The sequence below is a fragment of the Cherax quadricarinatus genome, chromosome 39 (assembly GCF_038502225.1).
Source record: "Cherax quadricarinatus isolate ZL_2023a chromosome 39, ASM3850222v1, whole genome shotgun sequence".
Taxonomy (NCBI): domain Eukaryota; kingdom Metazoa; phylum Arthropoda; class Malacostraca; order Decapoda; family Parastacidae; genus Cherax; species Cherax quadricarinatus.
The window spans coordinates 24,711,963-24,728,809 of NC_091330.1; the positions used below are offsets into that span (position 1 = coordinate 24,711,963).

General features: G+C 39.8%; 1 protein-coding gene across 4 annotated transcripts in view; it reads left to right on the forward strand.

The window, feature by feature from the left end:
- Cds (CDP-diacylglycerol synthase) overlaps positions 1–16,847 on the forward strand; it is a 194,793-nt gene that overhangs the window by 109,519 nt on the left and 68,427 nt on the right. For 2 of the 4 annotated variants that reach the window (XM_070092531.1, XM_070092533.1), the window contains one exon: positions 6,682–6,754. The exons of the other annotated variants lie outside the window; for them this stretch is intronic. In XM_070092531.1, coding sequence (XP_069948632.1) covers positions 6,682–6,754 — 73 coding nt within the window. The remainder of the gene's footprint in view (positions 1–6,681; positions 6,755–16,847) is intronic. 4 annotated transcript variants of the gene reach the window in all.

Below are 16,847 nucleotides of genomic sequence, written 5' to 3' on the forward strand. Positions count from 1 at the left end.
TTTATTTAAATTTATTACAATAGTACACCATATTTGTTGTGTGTATGTAAAACTATAATGTAATACTATCTAGAAAATGTATTTTTTTGTGAATATTTTTGGGTTTCTGGAACGGATTAATTGTATTTCCATTATTTCTTATGGGAAATATTGCTTCGCCTTTCAAATTTTTCGACTTTAGAACTAGCTCCTGGAACGGATTAAGTTTGAAATTTGAGGTTCCACTGCACTGACTTTAGGTGCCTGTCCAGCACCTTCTTAAGACCACCAGGGGTCTATTGGTAATCCCCCTTATGTATGCTGGGAGGCAGTTAAACAGTCTTGGGCCCCCTGACACGTATTGTGTCATCTCTTAGCGTACTCGTGGCGCCCCTGCTTTTCATTGGGGTAATGTTGCATCTCCTGCTGAGTCTTTTGCTTTCGTAGAGAGTGATTTTCATGTGCAAGCTTGGTACTAATCCCTCTAGAGTTTTACAAGTGTATATTATCATGTATCTTTCTCGCCTGCTTTTTAAGGAATACAAATCAAGGGACTTCAACCATTCCCAGTAATTTAGGTGCTTTATCGTACTTACGTGTGCCGTGAAAGGTCTCTGTACACTCTCCAGGTCAGCAGTTTTGCCTGCCTTGAAGGGGGGCAAATTAGTGTTTCTTGTTCGGAAATACAAACAAGAAAAGAAAGTCCTTAACATACAATGGGAGGACGATTTTTCTTTTACTGTAAAAGGTGAAAAGGCTCTGTGCTTAATCTGTCATACAACCATCAGCCACTTTAAAGCCAGTAACTTAAAGCATCACTGTGAATGTAACCATAAAAAATTTTCATGTGAATTTCCTCCTGAATCAGAATGTGAAAAAATAAGAGAAAATTTTTCAAATGAATTTAGTCACTAAAAATAGCCTATTTTCTCTCTATAAGCAAAGTTATTTTATAGGTAGTAGGTTGGTACCACCCAGGGAGGTACTACTGTCCTGCAAAGTGAGTGTAAAACTTAAGCCTGTAATTGTTTTACATGATGATAGGATTGCTGGTGTCCTTTTTTCTGTCTCATAAATATGCAAGATTTCAGGTATGTCTTGCTACTTCTACTTACTTAGGTCACATTATACATACGTGTTTTTTTTTTTTTTTTTTCAACAAGTCGGCCGTCTCCCACCGAGGCAGGGTGACCCAAAAAAGAAAGAAAATCCCCAAAAAGAAAATACTTTCATCATCATTCAACACTTTCACCACACTCGCACATTATCACTGTTTTTGCAGAGGTGCTCAGAATACAACAGTCTAGAAGCATACACATATAAAGATACACAACATATCCCTCCAAACTGCCAATATCCCAAACCCCTCCTTTAAAGTGCAGGCATTGTACTTCCCATTTCCAGGACTCAAGTCCGACTATATGAAAATAACCGGTTTCCCTGAATCCCTTCACTAAATATTACCCTGCTCACACTCCAACAGATCGTCAGGTCCCAAGTGTACAAGCATATATATATATATACACACACCCCTCTGGGTTTTCTTCTATTTTCTTTCTAGTTCATTTCCTTTTATCTCCATGGGGAAGTGGAACAGAATTCTTCCTCCGTAAACCATGCGTGTTGTAAGAGGCGACTAAAATGCCGGGTGCAAGGGGCTAGTAACCCCTTCTCCTGTATAAATTACTAAATTTTAAAAGAGAAACTTTCGTTTTTCTTTTTGGGCCACCCTGCCTCGGTGGGATACGGTCGGTTTGTTGAAAAAAAAAAAAAAGCAAAGTTATTTGGCTAATGAAGCTAGTTTTGTTATGCCATGGAATTTTGCTCGAAGTGAGCTTGCAATTCTCGCACATGATGTGATGTCCATTCTTGCTCCAGAGAACTCAAAATTTAAACACGCAATAGAACAATTTCCTATCTCCCACCACACTACTGAGAGATGCATTTCTGAAATTAGTTCTACAGTTATATGTTCACTGCTGAGTGATCTGAAAAGCTGCTTTGCTTTCAGCTTAGCATTGGATGAATCTTCAGACATTCAAGATATCCCTCAGTTACCTATACATGTATTTGTTTGCTATGTTACAAATGATGGAAATGTAAAAGGAGAATTCTTAGACCTGATAAGCTTAAAGGAAACCACAAAAGGTGTTGACATCAAAAATACACTTAACAGAGCTTTATTAAATGCTCGACTACCATTGAATAAACTTGTTAGCGTTACAACAGACAGAGCACTAACCATGATAGATCAAAACACTGGCTTAATTGGGTAATTGACACATGATCTCAGCTATCCTGAATGTCTCTTTATCCACGGTATTATCCAACTTGAGCATTTAGTAATCAAGCAATGTCATTAATTTTTTTATTATTATTATCACACTGGCTGATTCCCACCAAGGCAGGGTGGCCCGAAAAAGAAAAAATTTCACCATCATTCACTCCATCACTGTCTTGCCAGAAGGGTGCTTTACACTACAGTTTTTAAAATGCAACATTAACACCCCTCCTTCAGAGTGCAGGCACTGTACTTCCCATCTCCAGGACTCAAGTCCGGCCTGCCGGGTTCCCTGAACCCCTTCATAAATTTTACTTTGCTCACACTCCAACAGCACGTCAAGTATTAAAAACCATTTGTCTCCATTCACTCCTATCAAACACGCTCACGCATGCCTGCTGGAAGTCCAAGCCCCTCGCACACAAAACCTCCTTTACCCCCTCCCTCCAACCTTTCCTAGGCCGACCCCTACCCCGCCTTCCTTCCACTACAGACTGATACACTCTTTAAGTCACTCTGTTTCGCTCCATTCTCTCTACATGTCCGAACCACCTCAACAACCCTTCCTCAGCCCTCTGGACAACAGTTTTGGTAATCCCGCACCTCCTCCTAACTTCCAAACTACGAATTCTCTGCATTATATTCACACCACACATTGCCCTCAGACATGACATCTCCACTGCCTCCAGCCTTCTCCTCGCTGCAACATTCATCACCCATGCTTCACACCCATATAAGAGCGTTGGTAAAACTATACTCTCATACATTTCCCTCTTTGCCTCCAAGGACAAAGTTCTTTGTCTCCACAGACTCCTAAGTGCACCACTCACCCTTTTCCCCTCATCATTTCTATGATTCACCTCATCTTTCATAGACCCATCCGCTGACATGTCCACTCCCAAATATCTGAATACATTCACCTCCTCCATACTCTCTCCCTCCAATCTAATATCCAATCTTTCATCACCTAATCTTTTTGTTATCCTCATAACCTTACTCTTTCCTGTATTCACTTTTAATTTTCTTCTTTTGCACACCCTACCAAATTCATCCACCAATCTCTGCAACTTCTCTTCAGAATCTCCCAAGAGCACAGTGTCATCAGCAAAGAGCAACTGTGACAACTCCCACTTTGTGTGTGATTCTTTATCTTTTAACTCCATGCCTCTTGCCAAGACCCTCACATTTACTTCTCTTACAACCCCATCTATAAATATATTAAACAACCACGGTGACATCACACATCCTTGTCTAAGGCCTGCTTTTACTGGGAAATAATTTCCCTCTTTCCTACATACTCTTACTTGAGCCTCACTGTCCTCGTAAAAACTCTTCACTGCTTTCAGTAACCTACCTCCTACACCATACACCTGCCTTACCTCCTTTCATTTTACCTACTGCCTCATGAACTTCCCCCACACTCACAACTGGCTCTTCCTCACTCCTACAAGATGTTATTCCTCCTTGCGCTATACACAAAATCACAGCTTCCCTATCTTCATCAACATTTAACAATCCCTCAAAATATTCCCTCCATCTTCCCAATACCTCTAACTCTCCATTTAATAACTCTCCTCTTCTATTTTTAACTGACAAATCCATTTTTTCTCTAGGCTTCCTTAACTTGTTAATCTCACTCCAAAACTTTTTCTTATTTTCAACAAAATTTGTTGATAACATCTCATCCACTCTCTCATTTGCTCTCGTTTTACATTGCTTCACCACTCTCTTAACCTCTCTCTTTTTCTCCATATACTCTTCCCTCCTTGCATCACTTCTACTTTGTAAAAACTTCTCATATGCTAACTTTTTCTCCCTTACTACTATCTTTACATCATCATTCCACCAATTGCTCCTCTTCCCTCCCACACCCACTTTCCTGTAACCACAAACTTCTGCTGAACACTCTAACACTACATTTTTAAACCTACCCCATACCTCTTCGACCCTATTGCCTATGCTCTCATTAGCCCATCTATCCTCCAATAGCTGTTTATGTCTTACCCTAACTGCCTCCTCTTTTAGTTTATGAACCTTCACCTCTCTCTTCCCTGATGCTTCTATTCTCCTTGTATCCCATCTTACCTTTTACTTTCAGTGTAGCTACAACTGGAAAGTGATCTGATATATCTGTGGCCTCTCTATAAACATGTACATCCTGAAGTCTACTCAACAGTCTTTTATCTACCAATACATAATCCTACAAACTACTGTCATTTTGCCCTACATCATATCTTGTATACTTATTTATCCTCTTTTTCTTAAAATATGTATTACCTATAACTAAACCCCTTTCTATACAAAGTTCAGTCAAAGGGCTCCCATTATCATTTACACCTGGCACCCCAAACTTACCTACCACACCCTCTCTAAAAGTTTCTCCTACTTTAGCATTCAGATCCCCTACCACAATTACTCTCTCACTTGGTTCAAAGGCTCCTATACATTCACTTAACATCTCCCAAAATCTCTCTCTCTCCTCTACATTCCTCTCTTCTCCAGGTGCATACACGCTTATTATGACCCACTTTTCGCATCCAACCTTTACTTTTATCCACATAATTCTTGAATTTACACATTCATATTCTCTTTTCTCCTTCCATAACTGATCCTTCAATATTACTGCTACCCCTTCCTTTGCTCTAACTCTCTCAGATACTCCAGATTTAATCCCATTTATTTCCCCCCACCGAAACTCCCCTACCCCCTTCAGCTTTGTTTCGCTTAGGGCCAGGACATCCAACTTCTTTTCATTCATAACATCAGCAATCATCTGTTTCTTGTCATCCGCACTGCATCCACGCACATTCAAGCATCCCAGTTTTATCAAGTTTTTCTTCTTCTCTTTTTTAGTAAATGTCTACAGGAGAAGGGGTTACTAGCCCATTGCTCCCGGCATTTTAGTCGCCTCATACGACACGCATGGCTTACGGAGGAAAGATTCTTTTCCACTTCCCCATGGACAATAGAAGAAATAAAGAAGAACAAGAGCTATTTAGAAAAAGGAGAAAAACCTAGATGTATGTATATATATATGCATGTGTGTGTCTGTGAAGTGTGACCAATGTGTAAGTAGGAGTAGCAAGATATCCCTGTTATCTAGCGTGTTTATGAGACAGAAAAAGAAACCAGCAATCCTACCATCATGCAAAACAGTTACAGGTTTCTGTTTCACAGTCATCTGGCAGGACGGTAGTACTTCCCTGGGTGGTTGCTGTCTACCAACCTACTACCTACGTTTTAGAAATTGCAAATACACGCCGTGAATTTAGAAATTTTATTGAAGAGCTGGAGCTTGAAGAAAATCCATGTGACCTTTCTACTCTATTGTAAGATGGCTATCAACGACCGATCTTTTGAGTAAGTTTGTTACTCATTTTGAACCAATCATTGCTTTCATGAAAGAATAAAAAAAAAAAATACCCACAACTAGAAGATTATGAATGGGTGCAAGATCTGATATTCTTTACAGATGTAATGCAACACCTCCAGTATTTAAATCTGGCACTTTAAGGAAAGTACAAAGTTATTACAGAAATTGCCCAATCAGTTTTCAGAATAAATTAAAGCTTTTTCCAAGAGATCTGTCAACAAGGAAATATGGCCACTTTCCCACCCTTAAATTAAGAATAACTGCTTTTCCTGATGTTGAAAGAAAATTTAGAAATACTACTTTATAATGATTTTGAGAACAGGTTTTGAGAAACTAAAAAAGTTTAAGCCATATTTTGAATTTCTTGTGAATCCTTTAGTGATTGATGTCATCAATGATGGATGTCCTGTTGTTGCACCTTTTGCCTCGGATGTTGCTTCAATAGAAACAGAGCTTATTGAGCTGCAGGACGATGTGAGTTTGAAGCTAGTACATAACAGCTCATCTCTAACTCACTTTTGGAAGCAAATTCTAGATGCAAAGTATCCTAATCTTCAGAAAACTGGCTTCGGCTACTCTCTGTGTTTTGGGACAACTTATGGCTGTGAATCTCTCTTCTCTGTAATGAAATTTATCAAGTGAAAACATCGTTCTATCCTCATTAACAGCCTCATTAACTGAGCTTCTTAGAACATCTTGGACATCCTACGAGCTAGATTTTAAACAGTTAACTGCAAGAATGAAGATTCAATCAGTTTTCAATGAGCAGATATTAAACATACTCTGCATTGGTAAGTAGGACATTTACAGTGGACCCTCGCAAATTTGCGGCTTTAGTAATTCACCGATTTTTCCTTAGAACCTAACTAATAATTGTTCGCGGAAATCCCTGCAAATTTGCAGATTTTTTTTTCATGGCAGTATATAATTTTTTATGCATTTAAATGCTGAATATTAAGAAAAATATAATTTAATAATTTTTTAACAAATATCAACGCAAATTCAGCAAAATTTCCACATAAAATGTAATACTGTATAAATTTTTTAGTGCTGTAGAGAGAACAAAAGCGACCGTAGAGGAAAACACGGCTTGGGATGGTGAAATGCCACTGTACTCATTGGTGAGTACCCGTACATTTAACTTTACTTTTACTAAATTAAATTATTACCGTATATTTACCGTACATATACCAAAGAAAACAGGCTTGCATGAATTACAGTGCATATGGAGGTAATATCGTTATTTTACATTCTAGCACTACAGGAGACATGGCAGTACAGTACTGTATACGGGTTTATCTTTACATAACTTGTTTTTTAATGGTGATGTATGAAGCTGAGTTTGAAATTAACTTAGTTTAAACCATAAATATACCCCACGACACTATTAAAATGGGAATTAGAAGCATTTTTTTAACTGCGTCCAGAATTCACGGCTTTTCCAAATTCATGGGTGGTCTTGGAATGTAACCCTCGCGAATTTGGGGGGGACTACTGTATATAGTTGTATTTTTTATTTTAACATCAGCCGTTTCCCACCGAAGCAGGGTGACCCAAAAAGAAAGAAAAAACTTTCATCATTCAACACTTACACCATCACTCATATATAATAATATATAATAACTGTCTTTGCAGAGGCACTCAGATATGGCAGTTTAGATGCCTCCCCAAACCCCTCCTTTAAAGTGCAGGCATTGTACTTCCCATTTCCAGAACTCAAGTCCGGCTAACCGGTTTCCCTGAATTCCTTCACAAAATATTACCCTGCTCACACTCTAACAGCTTGCCAGGTCCCAAAAACTATTCATCTCCATTCACTTCTAACACGCTCCCGCATGCTTGCTGGATGTCTAAGCCCCTTGCACACAAAACCTCCTTTGCCCCGTCCCTCCAACCTTTTCGAGGATGACCCCTACCCCACTTTCCTTCTCCTACAGATTTATGCACTCTCCAAGTCATTCTACTTTGTTCTTCCACTCTCTCTAAATGACCAAACCACCTCAACAACCCCTCTTCAGTTCTGTGACTAATACTTTTAACACCACACCTCCTCCTAATTTCCACACTATAAATTCTCTGCATAATATTTACACCACAAATTGGCCTTAGACAGCCACCATCTCGCTGCAGCATTTGCAACCCATGCTCTCATACATTCCCTTCTTTGCCTCCATGGATAATGTTTTTTTTTTTTTTTATCTCCACAAATACCTCGGCACACCATTCACCTTTTTTTCTTTTATCAATTCTGTGGTTAACCTGAACCATCATAAATCCATCCACTGGCAAGTGAACTCCCAAATATCTGAACACATTCACTTCTGCCATACTTCTTCCCTCCAATGTGATATCCAGTTTTTCTTTATCTAAATCATTTGATACCCTCATCACCTTACTCTTATCAATGTTCACTTTCAACTTTCTGCCTTTACACACCCTCCCAAACTCATCCACTAACCTTTGCAGTTGTTCTTTTGACTCTCCCAAAAGCACAGTATCATCAGCAAAAAGTAACTGTGTCAACTCCCATTTTGTATTTGATTCCCCATAATTTAATCCCATCTCTCTCCTGAACACCTTAGCATTTATTTCTTTTACAACCCCATCTATAAATATGTTAAACATCCATGGTGACATTACATCTCTGTCTAACACCTACTTTTACTGGGAAGTAATCTCCCTCTCTCCTGCACTTCCCAACATGAGCCTCACTATCCTCAGAAAAAAACTACAGCATTTAGTAACTTACTACCTATTCCATACACTTGCAACATCTGCTACATAGCTCCCCTACCCACCCTATTATATGCCTTTTCTAAATCCATAAATGCAATGAAAACTTCCCTACCTATTTCTAAATATTGTTCACATATATGCTTCAGTGTAAACACTTGATATACACATCCCCTACCCATTCCAAAACCTCCTTGCTCATCTGCAGTCCTGCTCTCTGTCTTACGTCTAATTCTTTCACTATTAACCCTACCATACACTTTACCTGGTATACTCAGTAAACATCTTCCCCTATAATAATTACAGTCTCTTTTGTCCTCCTTTCCTGTATATACAGGAACTATACACACACACTACCAATCCCTAGGTACCTTCCCCTCTTTCATATATTTATTAAACAAAACTACCAACCACTCTAATATTATATCTCCTCCTGTTTTTAACCTTAACATTTCTGTCATGATCCCATCAGTTTCAGCTGCTGTACTCCCTTTCATTCTATGTAATGCCTGATGCACCTCCCCCACACATCACATCCTGCTCTTCTTCACTCCTAAAAGATGCTGTCCCTCCCAGGCCAGTGCATGAAATTACTACCTCTGTTTCTTCATCAATATATAAAAGTTCCTCAAAATATTTCTGCCATCTTCCCAATACCTCCAGCTCCCCATCTAGTAACTCCCCTACTCTGGTTTTAACTGACAAATCCATTCGTTCCCAGGGCTTTCTTAACCTGTTTATCTCTCCAAAATTTTTTCTTCTCAGCAAAATTTGTTGACAGTGCCTCACCCACTCTATATCATTTGCTCTCCTGTTGCATTCTCTCGCCACTCTTCACCTTTCTTTTACTCTCCATATACTGCACCCTTTTTTATATCACTTCTGCTTTGTAAAAACCTCTCATAAGCGACTATTTTCTCTTGTATCGCACTCTTTACCTCATCTTTCCACCAATTGCTCCTCTTTCCTTCAGCACCCACCCTCCTATAACCACAAACTTTTGCCCCACATTCTAACACAGCATTTTTAAAACTATCCCATCCCTCTTCAACCCCCACACGACCTATGCAGCGGAACCTCGACTTATAAGTTTAATCCGTTTCGTGACCTAGCTCGTAACTTAATTTGCTCATACATCAAATCAATTTTCCTCGTTTAAATTAGTTGAAATGCCATTAATCCGTTCCAGCGGAATTCCTGTTGTCGGAAGGCAGGACAAAATACTACTTCAGTATAATGCTAATATCAACTCTGCTGCTTATTTGTCTATCAAAATTGATCATATTTGACATAATAAATAACATAAATAACATAGATGCATGATATATACTCTAGAATGAATATAAAAGGCCATAATATGGCAAGTGGTGGTGGCCATTGCTGCTGCTGCTGCTGCACTGACCATATCTTCCCATTGTTTCCCTTCTGAAAAATGGAGTGTTGTGAGGCTAACTGCACTAGATCACTAGTTTTATAAGGGAAACACTGAAACAATGTATTTATAAATAAGAAATTTTACAAAAACAATAAAACATATTAGAGAATGTAAAGAAATAAACTGGTTTTACGAAGTGTACATACACTGGCGGAGGTGGAGGGTGGAAGATAGGCTACTTGCTACGCTCTTAATGTTATACTTTATCGCTGAACCTAATTGCTACACTCTTAATGCTTAATGCGAGACAGTACTAGCGTAGTAGAAGTGCGTACTACGCTTGTACTGCCTCGCAAACAACCCATGCACCTCACACCTCGCTCATGTTTATCTATGATTTCATGCTTAATTCCATGGACATCATCATCTTTTTCTTCTCAGCATTTTCCTTTGCACTTGTGCTTTCTTTGGACTCATTGTTAGAAAAAAGGAAGTGGGCAAAATAACTAAACAAAATGCAAGCAAAATACGAGAGAAATGCTTCCACAGCGAGGTAAACAGTGCACTGCGCCAGTTGATTCCCTTCTGAAGCTCCTAATTATTATTATTAATATTATTATATTATTTTGTTTTTTAACAAGTCGGCCGTCTCCCACCGAAGCAGGGTGACCCAAAAAGAAAATACTTTCATCATCATTCAACACTTTCACCTCACTCACACATTCTGTTGTATTCTGAGCAGAGATGCTCAGAATACAACAGTTTAGAAGCTTCTTTCTTTCTTTCGACACACATGCCGTATCCCACCGAGGCGGGGTGGCCCAAAAGGAAAAACGAAAGCTTCTTCTTTTACATTTAGTAATATATACAGGAGAAGGGGTTACTAGCCCCTCGCTCCTGGCATTTTAGTCGCCTCTTACAACACGCATGGCTTACGGAGGAAGAATTCCGTTCCACTTCCCCATGGAGAGAACAGGAAATTAACAAGAACATGTTTATAGAGGGGCCACAGATATATCAGATCACTTTCTAGTTGTAGCTACACTGAGAGTAAAAGGTAGATGGGATACAAGGAGAATAGAAGCATCAGGGAAGAGAGAGGTAAAGGTTTATAAACTAAAAGAGGAGGCAGTTAGGGTAAGATATAAACAGCTATTGGAGGATAGATGGGCTAATGAGAGCATAGGCAATGGGGTCGAAGAGGTATGGGGTAGGTTTAAAAATGTAGTGTTAGAGTGTTCAGCAGAAGTTTGTGGTTACAGGAAAGTGGGTGCAGGAGGGAAGAGGAGCGATTGGTGGAATGATGATGTAAAGAGAGTAGTAAGGGAGAAAAAGTTAGCATATGAGAAGTTTTTACAAAGTAGAAGTGATGCAAGGAGGGAAGAGTATATGGAGAAAAAGAGAGAAGTTAAGAGAGTGGTGAAGCAATGTAAAAAGAGAGCAAATGAGAGAGTGGGTGAGATGTTATCAACAAATTTTGTTGAAAATAAGAAAAAGTTTTGGAGTGAGATTAACAAGTTAAGAAAGCCTAGAGAACAAATGGATTTGTCAGTTAAAAATAGGAGAGGAGAGTTATTAAATGGAGAGTTAGAGGTATTGGGAAGATGGAAGGAATATTTTGAGGAATTGTTAAATGTTGATGAAGATAGGGAAGCTGTGATTTCGTGTATAGGGCAAGGAGGAATAACATCTTGTAGGAGTGAGGAAGAGTCAGTTGTGAGTGTGGGGGAAGTTCGTGAGGCAGTAGGTAAAATGAAAGGGGGTAAGGCAGCCGGGATTGATGGGATAAAGATAGAAATGTTAAAAGCAGGTGGGGATATAGTTTTGGAGTGGTTGGTGCAATTATTTAATAAATGTATGGAAGAGGGTAAGGTACCTAGGGATTGGCAGAGAGCATGCATAGTTCCTTTGTATAAAGGCAAAGGGGATAAAAGAGAGTGCAAAAATTATAGGGGGATAAGTCTGTTGAGTGTACCTGGTAAAGTGTATGGTAGAGTTATAATTGAAAGAATTAAGAGTAAGACGGAGAATAGGATAGCAGATGAACAAGGAGGCTTTAGGAAAGGTAGGGGGTGTGTGGACCAGGTGTTTACAGTGAAACATATAAGTGAACAGTATTTAGATAAGGCTAAAGAGGTCTTTGTGGCATTTATGGATTTGGAAAAGGCGTATGACAGGGTGGATAGGGGGGCAATGTGGCAGATGTTGCAAGTGTATGGTGTAGGAGGTAGGTTACTGAAAGCAGTGAAGAGTTTTTACGAGGATAGTGAGGCTCAAGTTAGAGTATGTAGGAAAGAGGGGAATTTTTTCCCAGTAAAAGTAGGCCTTAGACAAGGATGTGTGATGTCACCGTGGTTGTTTAATATATTTATAGATGGGGTTGTAAGAGAAGTAAATGCGAGGGTCTTGGCAAGAGGCGTGGAGTTAAAAGATAAAGAATCACACACAAAGTGGGAGTTGTCACAGCTGCTCTTTGCTGATGACACTGTGCTCTTGGGAGATTCTGAAGAGAAGTTGCAGAGATTGGTGGATGAATTTGGTAGGGTGTGCAAAAGAAGAAAATTAAAGGTGAATACAGGAAAGAGTAAGGTTATGAGGATAACAAAAAGATTAGGTGATGAAAGATTGAATATCAGATTGGAGGGAGAGAGTATGGAGGAGGTGAACGTATTCAGATATTTGGGAGTGGACGTGTCAGCGGATGGGTCTATGAAAGATGAGGTGAATCATAGAATTGATGAGGGAAAAAGAGTGAGTGGTGCACTTAGGAGTCTGTGGAGACAAAGAACTTTGTCCTTGGAGGCAAAGAGGGGAATGTATGAGAGTATAGTTTTACCAACGCTCTTATATGGGTGTGAAGCGTGGGTGATGAATGTTGCAGCGAGGAGAAGGCTGGAGGCAGTGGAGATGTCATGTCTGAGGGCAATGTGTGGTGTGAATATAATGCAGAGAATTCGTAGTTTGGAAGTTAGGAGGAGGTGCGGGATTACCAAAACTGTTGTCCAGAGGGCTGAGGAAGGGTTGTTGAGGTGGTTCGGACATGTAGAGAGAATGGAGCGAAACAGAATGACTTCAAGAGTGTATCAGTCTGTAGTGGAAGGAAGGCGGGGTAGGGGTCGGCCTAGGAAGGGTTGGAGGGAGGGGGTAAAGGAGGTTTTGTGTGCGAGGGGCTTGGACTTCCAGCAGGCATGCGTGAGCGTGTTTGATAGGAGTGAATGGAGACAAATGGTTTTTAATACTTGACGTGCTGTTGGAGTGTGAGCAAAGTAACATTTATGAAGGGATTCAGGGAAACCGGCAGGCCGGACTTGAGTCCTGGAGATGGGAAGTACAGTGCCTGCACTCTGAAGGAGGGGTGTTAATGTTGCAGTTTAAAAACTGTAGTGTAAAGCACCCTTCTGGCAAGACAGTGATGGAGTGAATGATGGTGAAAGTTTTTCTTTTTCGGGCCACCCTGCCTTGGTGGGAATCGGCCGGTGTGATAATAAAAAAAAAAAAAACTAGTAAGAAAATAGAAGAAAACCCAGAGGGGTGTGTACATATATGCTTGTACATGTATGTGTAGTGTGACCTAAGTGTAAGAAGTAGTAGCAAGATGTACCTGAAATCTTGCATGTTTACGAAACAGAAAAATGGACACCAGCAATCTTACCATCATGTAAAACAATTTAGTACCTCCCTGGGCGGTTGCTGTCTACCAACCTACTACATAGGCAGTTTAGAAGCTTATACGTATAAAGATACACAACATATCCCTCCAAACTGCCAATATCCCAAACCCCTCCTTTAAAGTGCAAGCATTGTACTTCCCATTTCCAGGACTCAAGTCCGGTTATATAAAAATAACCGGTTTCCCTGAATCCCTTCACTAAGTATTACCCTGCTCACACTCCAACAGCTTGTCAGGTCCCAAAAACCATTCGTCTCCATTCACTCGTATCTAACACGCTCATGCATGCTTGCTGGAAGTCCAAGCCCCTCGCCCACAAAACCTTTACCCCCCCCCCCCCTCCAACCTTTTTGAGGACAACCCCTACCCCACCTTCCTTCCCCTACAGATTTATGCACTATCCATGTCATTCTACTTTGATCCATTCTCTAAATGACCAGATTACCTCAACAACCCCTCTTCAGCTCTCTGACTAATACTCCACACCTTCTCCTAATTTCAACGCTTCAAATTTTCTGCATAATATTTACACCACACATTGCCCTTAGACAGGACATCTCCACTGCCTCCAACTGTTTCCACGCTACAGCATTTACAACCCAAGCTTCACACCCATATAAGAGTGTTGTACCACTATACTTTCATACATTCCCTTCTTTGCATCCATAGATAATGTTTTTTGTCTCCACAGATACCTCAATGTACCACTCACTTTTTTTCCTTCATCAATTCTATGATTAACCTCATCCTTCATAAATCCATCCACTGACATGTCAACTCCCAAGTATCTGAAAACATTCACTTCGTCCATACTCCTCTCCAATTTGATATCCAGTTTTTCTTTATCTAAATCATTTGATACCCTTATCACCTTACTCTTTTCTATGTTCACTTTCAACTTTCTACCTTTACACACACTCCCAAACTCATCCACTAACCTTTGCAATTTTTCTTTAGAATCTCCCATAAGCACAGTATCATCAGCAGAAAGTAACGGTGTCAATTCCCATTTTGTATTTGATTCCCCATAATTTAATCCCACCCCTCTCCTAAACATCCAAGCATTTACTTGTTTTACAACCTCATCTATAAATATACTAAACAAACATGGTGACATTACACATCCCTGTCTAAGACCTACTATTACCGAGAAGTAGTCTCCCTCTCTTCTACAAACCGTAACCTGAGCCTCACTATCCTTATAAAAACTCTTTACAGCATTTAGTAACTTACTACCTATTTCATATACTTGCAACATCTGCTACATTGCTCCCCTATCCACTCTATCATATGCCTTTTCTAAATCCATAAATGCAATGAAAACTTCCTTACCTTTATCTAAATACTGTTCACATATATGCTTCAATGTAAACACTTGATCTACACATCCCCTATCCACTCTAAAACCTCCTTGCTCATCCACAATCCTATATTCTGTCTTACATCTAATTCTTTCAATTATAACCCTTCCGTACACTTTTCCTGGTATACTCGGTAAACTAATTCCTCTATAATTTTTACAATCTGTTTTGTCCCCCTTCCCTTTATATAAAGGGAGTATACATATGCTCTGCCAATCCCTAGGTACCTTCCCCTCTTTCATACATTTATTAAACAAAAATACCAACACTTTCCCAGATTCTGGGGACCCACAAACAAAAAAAAAAATCAAGAATATTGTTCTAACTAAACCTCATGAAACACCACTGCATCCCACTGATACAGCTAACAAGATAAACGACTTCTTCTCAAACGTAGGATCTAATTTCACCAGTAAAATCCCACGTACCAATGCCTGTGCCGGGGACTACCTAGATGGGAATTTCCCAAATTCCTTCTATCTTGTACCAACTGAGCCCACAGAAGTCACTGCGATCATAAAGTCACTTAAAAATAACTCGGGGAATCTGTCTCACGTCCCACCATTATTGTACAAGCGAGCGGCCCATGTCCTTTCACATGTTATTACATTACTTTTTAACAAGTCACTAGAAACTAGCACTTTCATGACACTACTCAAGACAGCAAGGGTTACACCAATACATAAAGGTGGTGTCCCTACAGACGTAAACAACTATAGGCCAATATCAAACTTACCATTGCTATCCAAGTTCTTCGAGAAACTCGTGCACAGGAGACTATATTCATTTATAACGTCACAAAACATACTCAACCCCTGCTAATTTGGATTCAGGAAAAATAAAAGCACTAATGATGCAATTATAAAAATGCTAGACCTGCTTTACACAGCATTGGAAAATAAGGAATATCTGCTAGGAATTTTAATTGACCTAAGAAAAGCGTTTGACACAGTAGACCACGGCATCCTACTCCACAAACTTGACCACTATGGTATAAGAGGCCATGCGCTTGCATATTTTAAATCCTACCTTTCTAATAGGTATCAGTATGTCACCATTAAAGACACAGCCTCATCAATACGGCCACTTGATACTGGAGTTCTGCAGGGAAGTGTCCTTGGACCCCTGCTCTTCCTCATTTACATCAATGATCTTCCAAACACATCCCAACACCTGAAACCCATTCTCTTTGCTGACGACAGGACTTATGTCATCTCCCACCCTAATCTTGCCATCCTCAACACCATTGTTAACAAGGAGCTGCTCAAAATATTGACTTGGATGACAGCCAATAAACTTACACTTAACACTGGTAAAACCTACTACAGTGGAACCTCAAATATTGAACTTTCTTCAGTCCAGAAGGCTGTTCGAGGGCCTTTACCGAATGAATTTATTCCCATCAGGAATAATGTACATTAGATTAGTCCATTTCAGACCCTCAAAAATACACTTATAAAAAGTACTTACAAAAATACACTTACATAATTGGTTGTGATGGGAGCAGTTCGATTTTTGAGGTTCCACTGTATATTATGTTTGGTAGCAGAGCAGGCGTTGCGCAACTTAACATTAAGATCGACAACACTCTAATTGCCAGACATAATGAGGGCAAATTCCTTGGCCTATACCTTGACAACAACCTAAATTTCAGCACTCATATCCAACATGTAACAAGAAAAGTATCCAAAACGGTGGGGATCCTCTCCAAGATACGATACTACGTACCGCACACTACCCTTCTCACACTATACCATTCACTTATATATCCATACCTCACCTGTGCTATCTGTGCTTGGGGTTCAACTGCATCAACACCTAAAGCCAATAATAACGCAACAAAAAAGCCGCGATAAGAATAATCACTAAATCCCATCCCTGGTAACACCCCCCCCCCCACTCTTCATAGATCTAAACTTATTCCCTGTTCAGAACATCCACACTTACTACTGTGCAATCTATATCTACAGGACCTTAAATTCCAATATTAACCTTGACCTGAAATGCTTTCTTGATAGTTGTGACAGGATCCACAGGCATAACACCAGACAAACATCTCTATGACATTCCCCGTG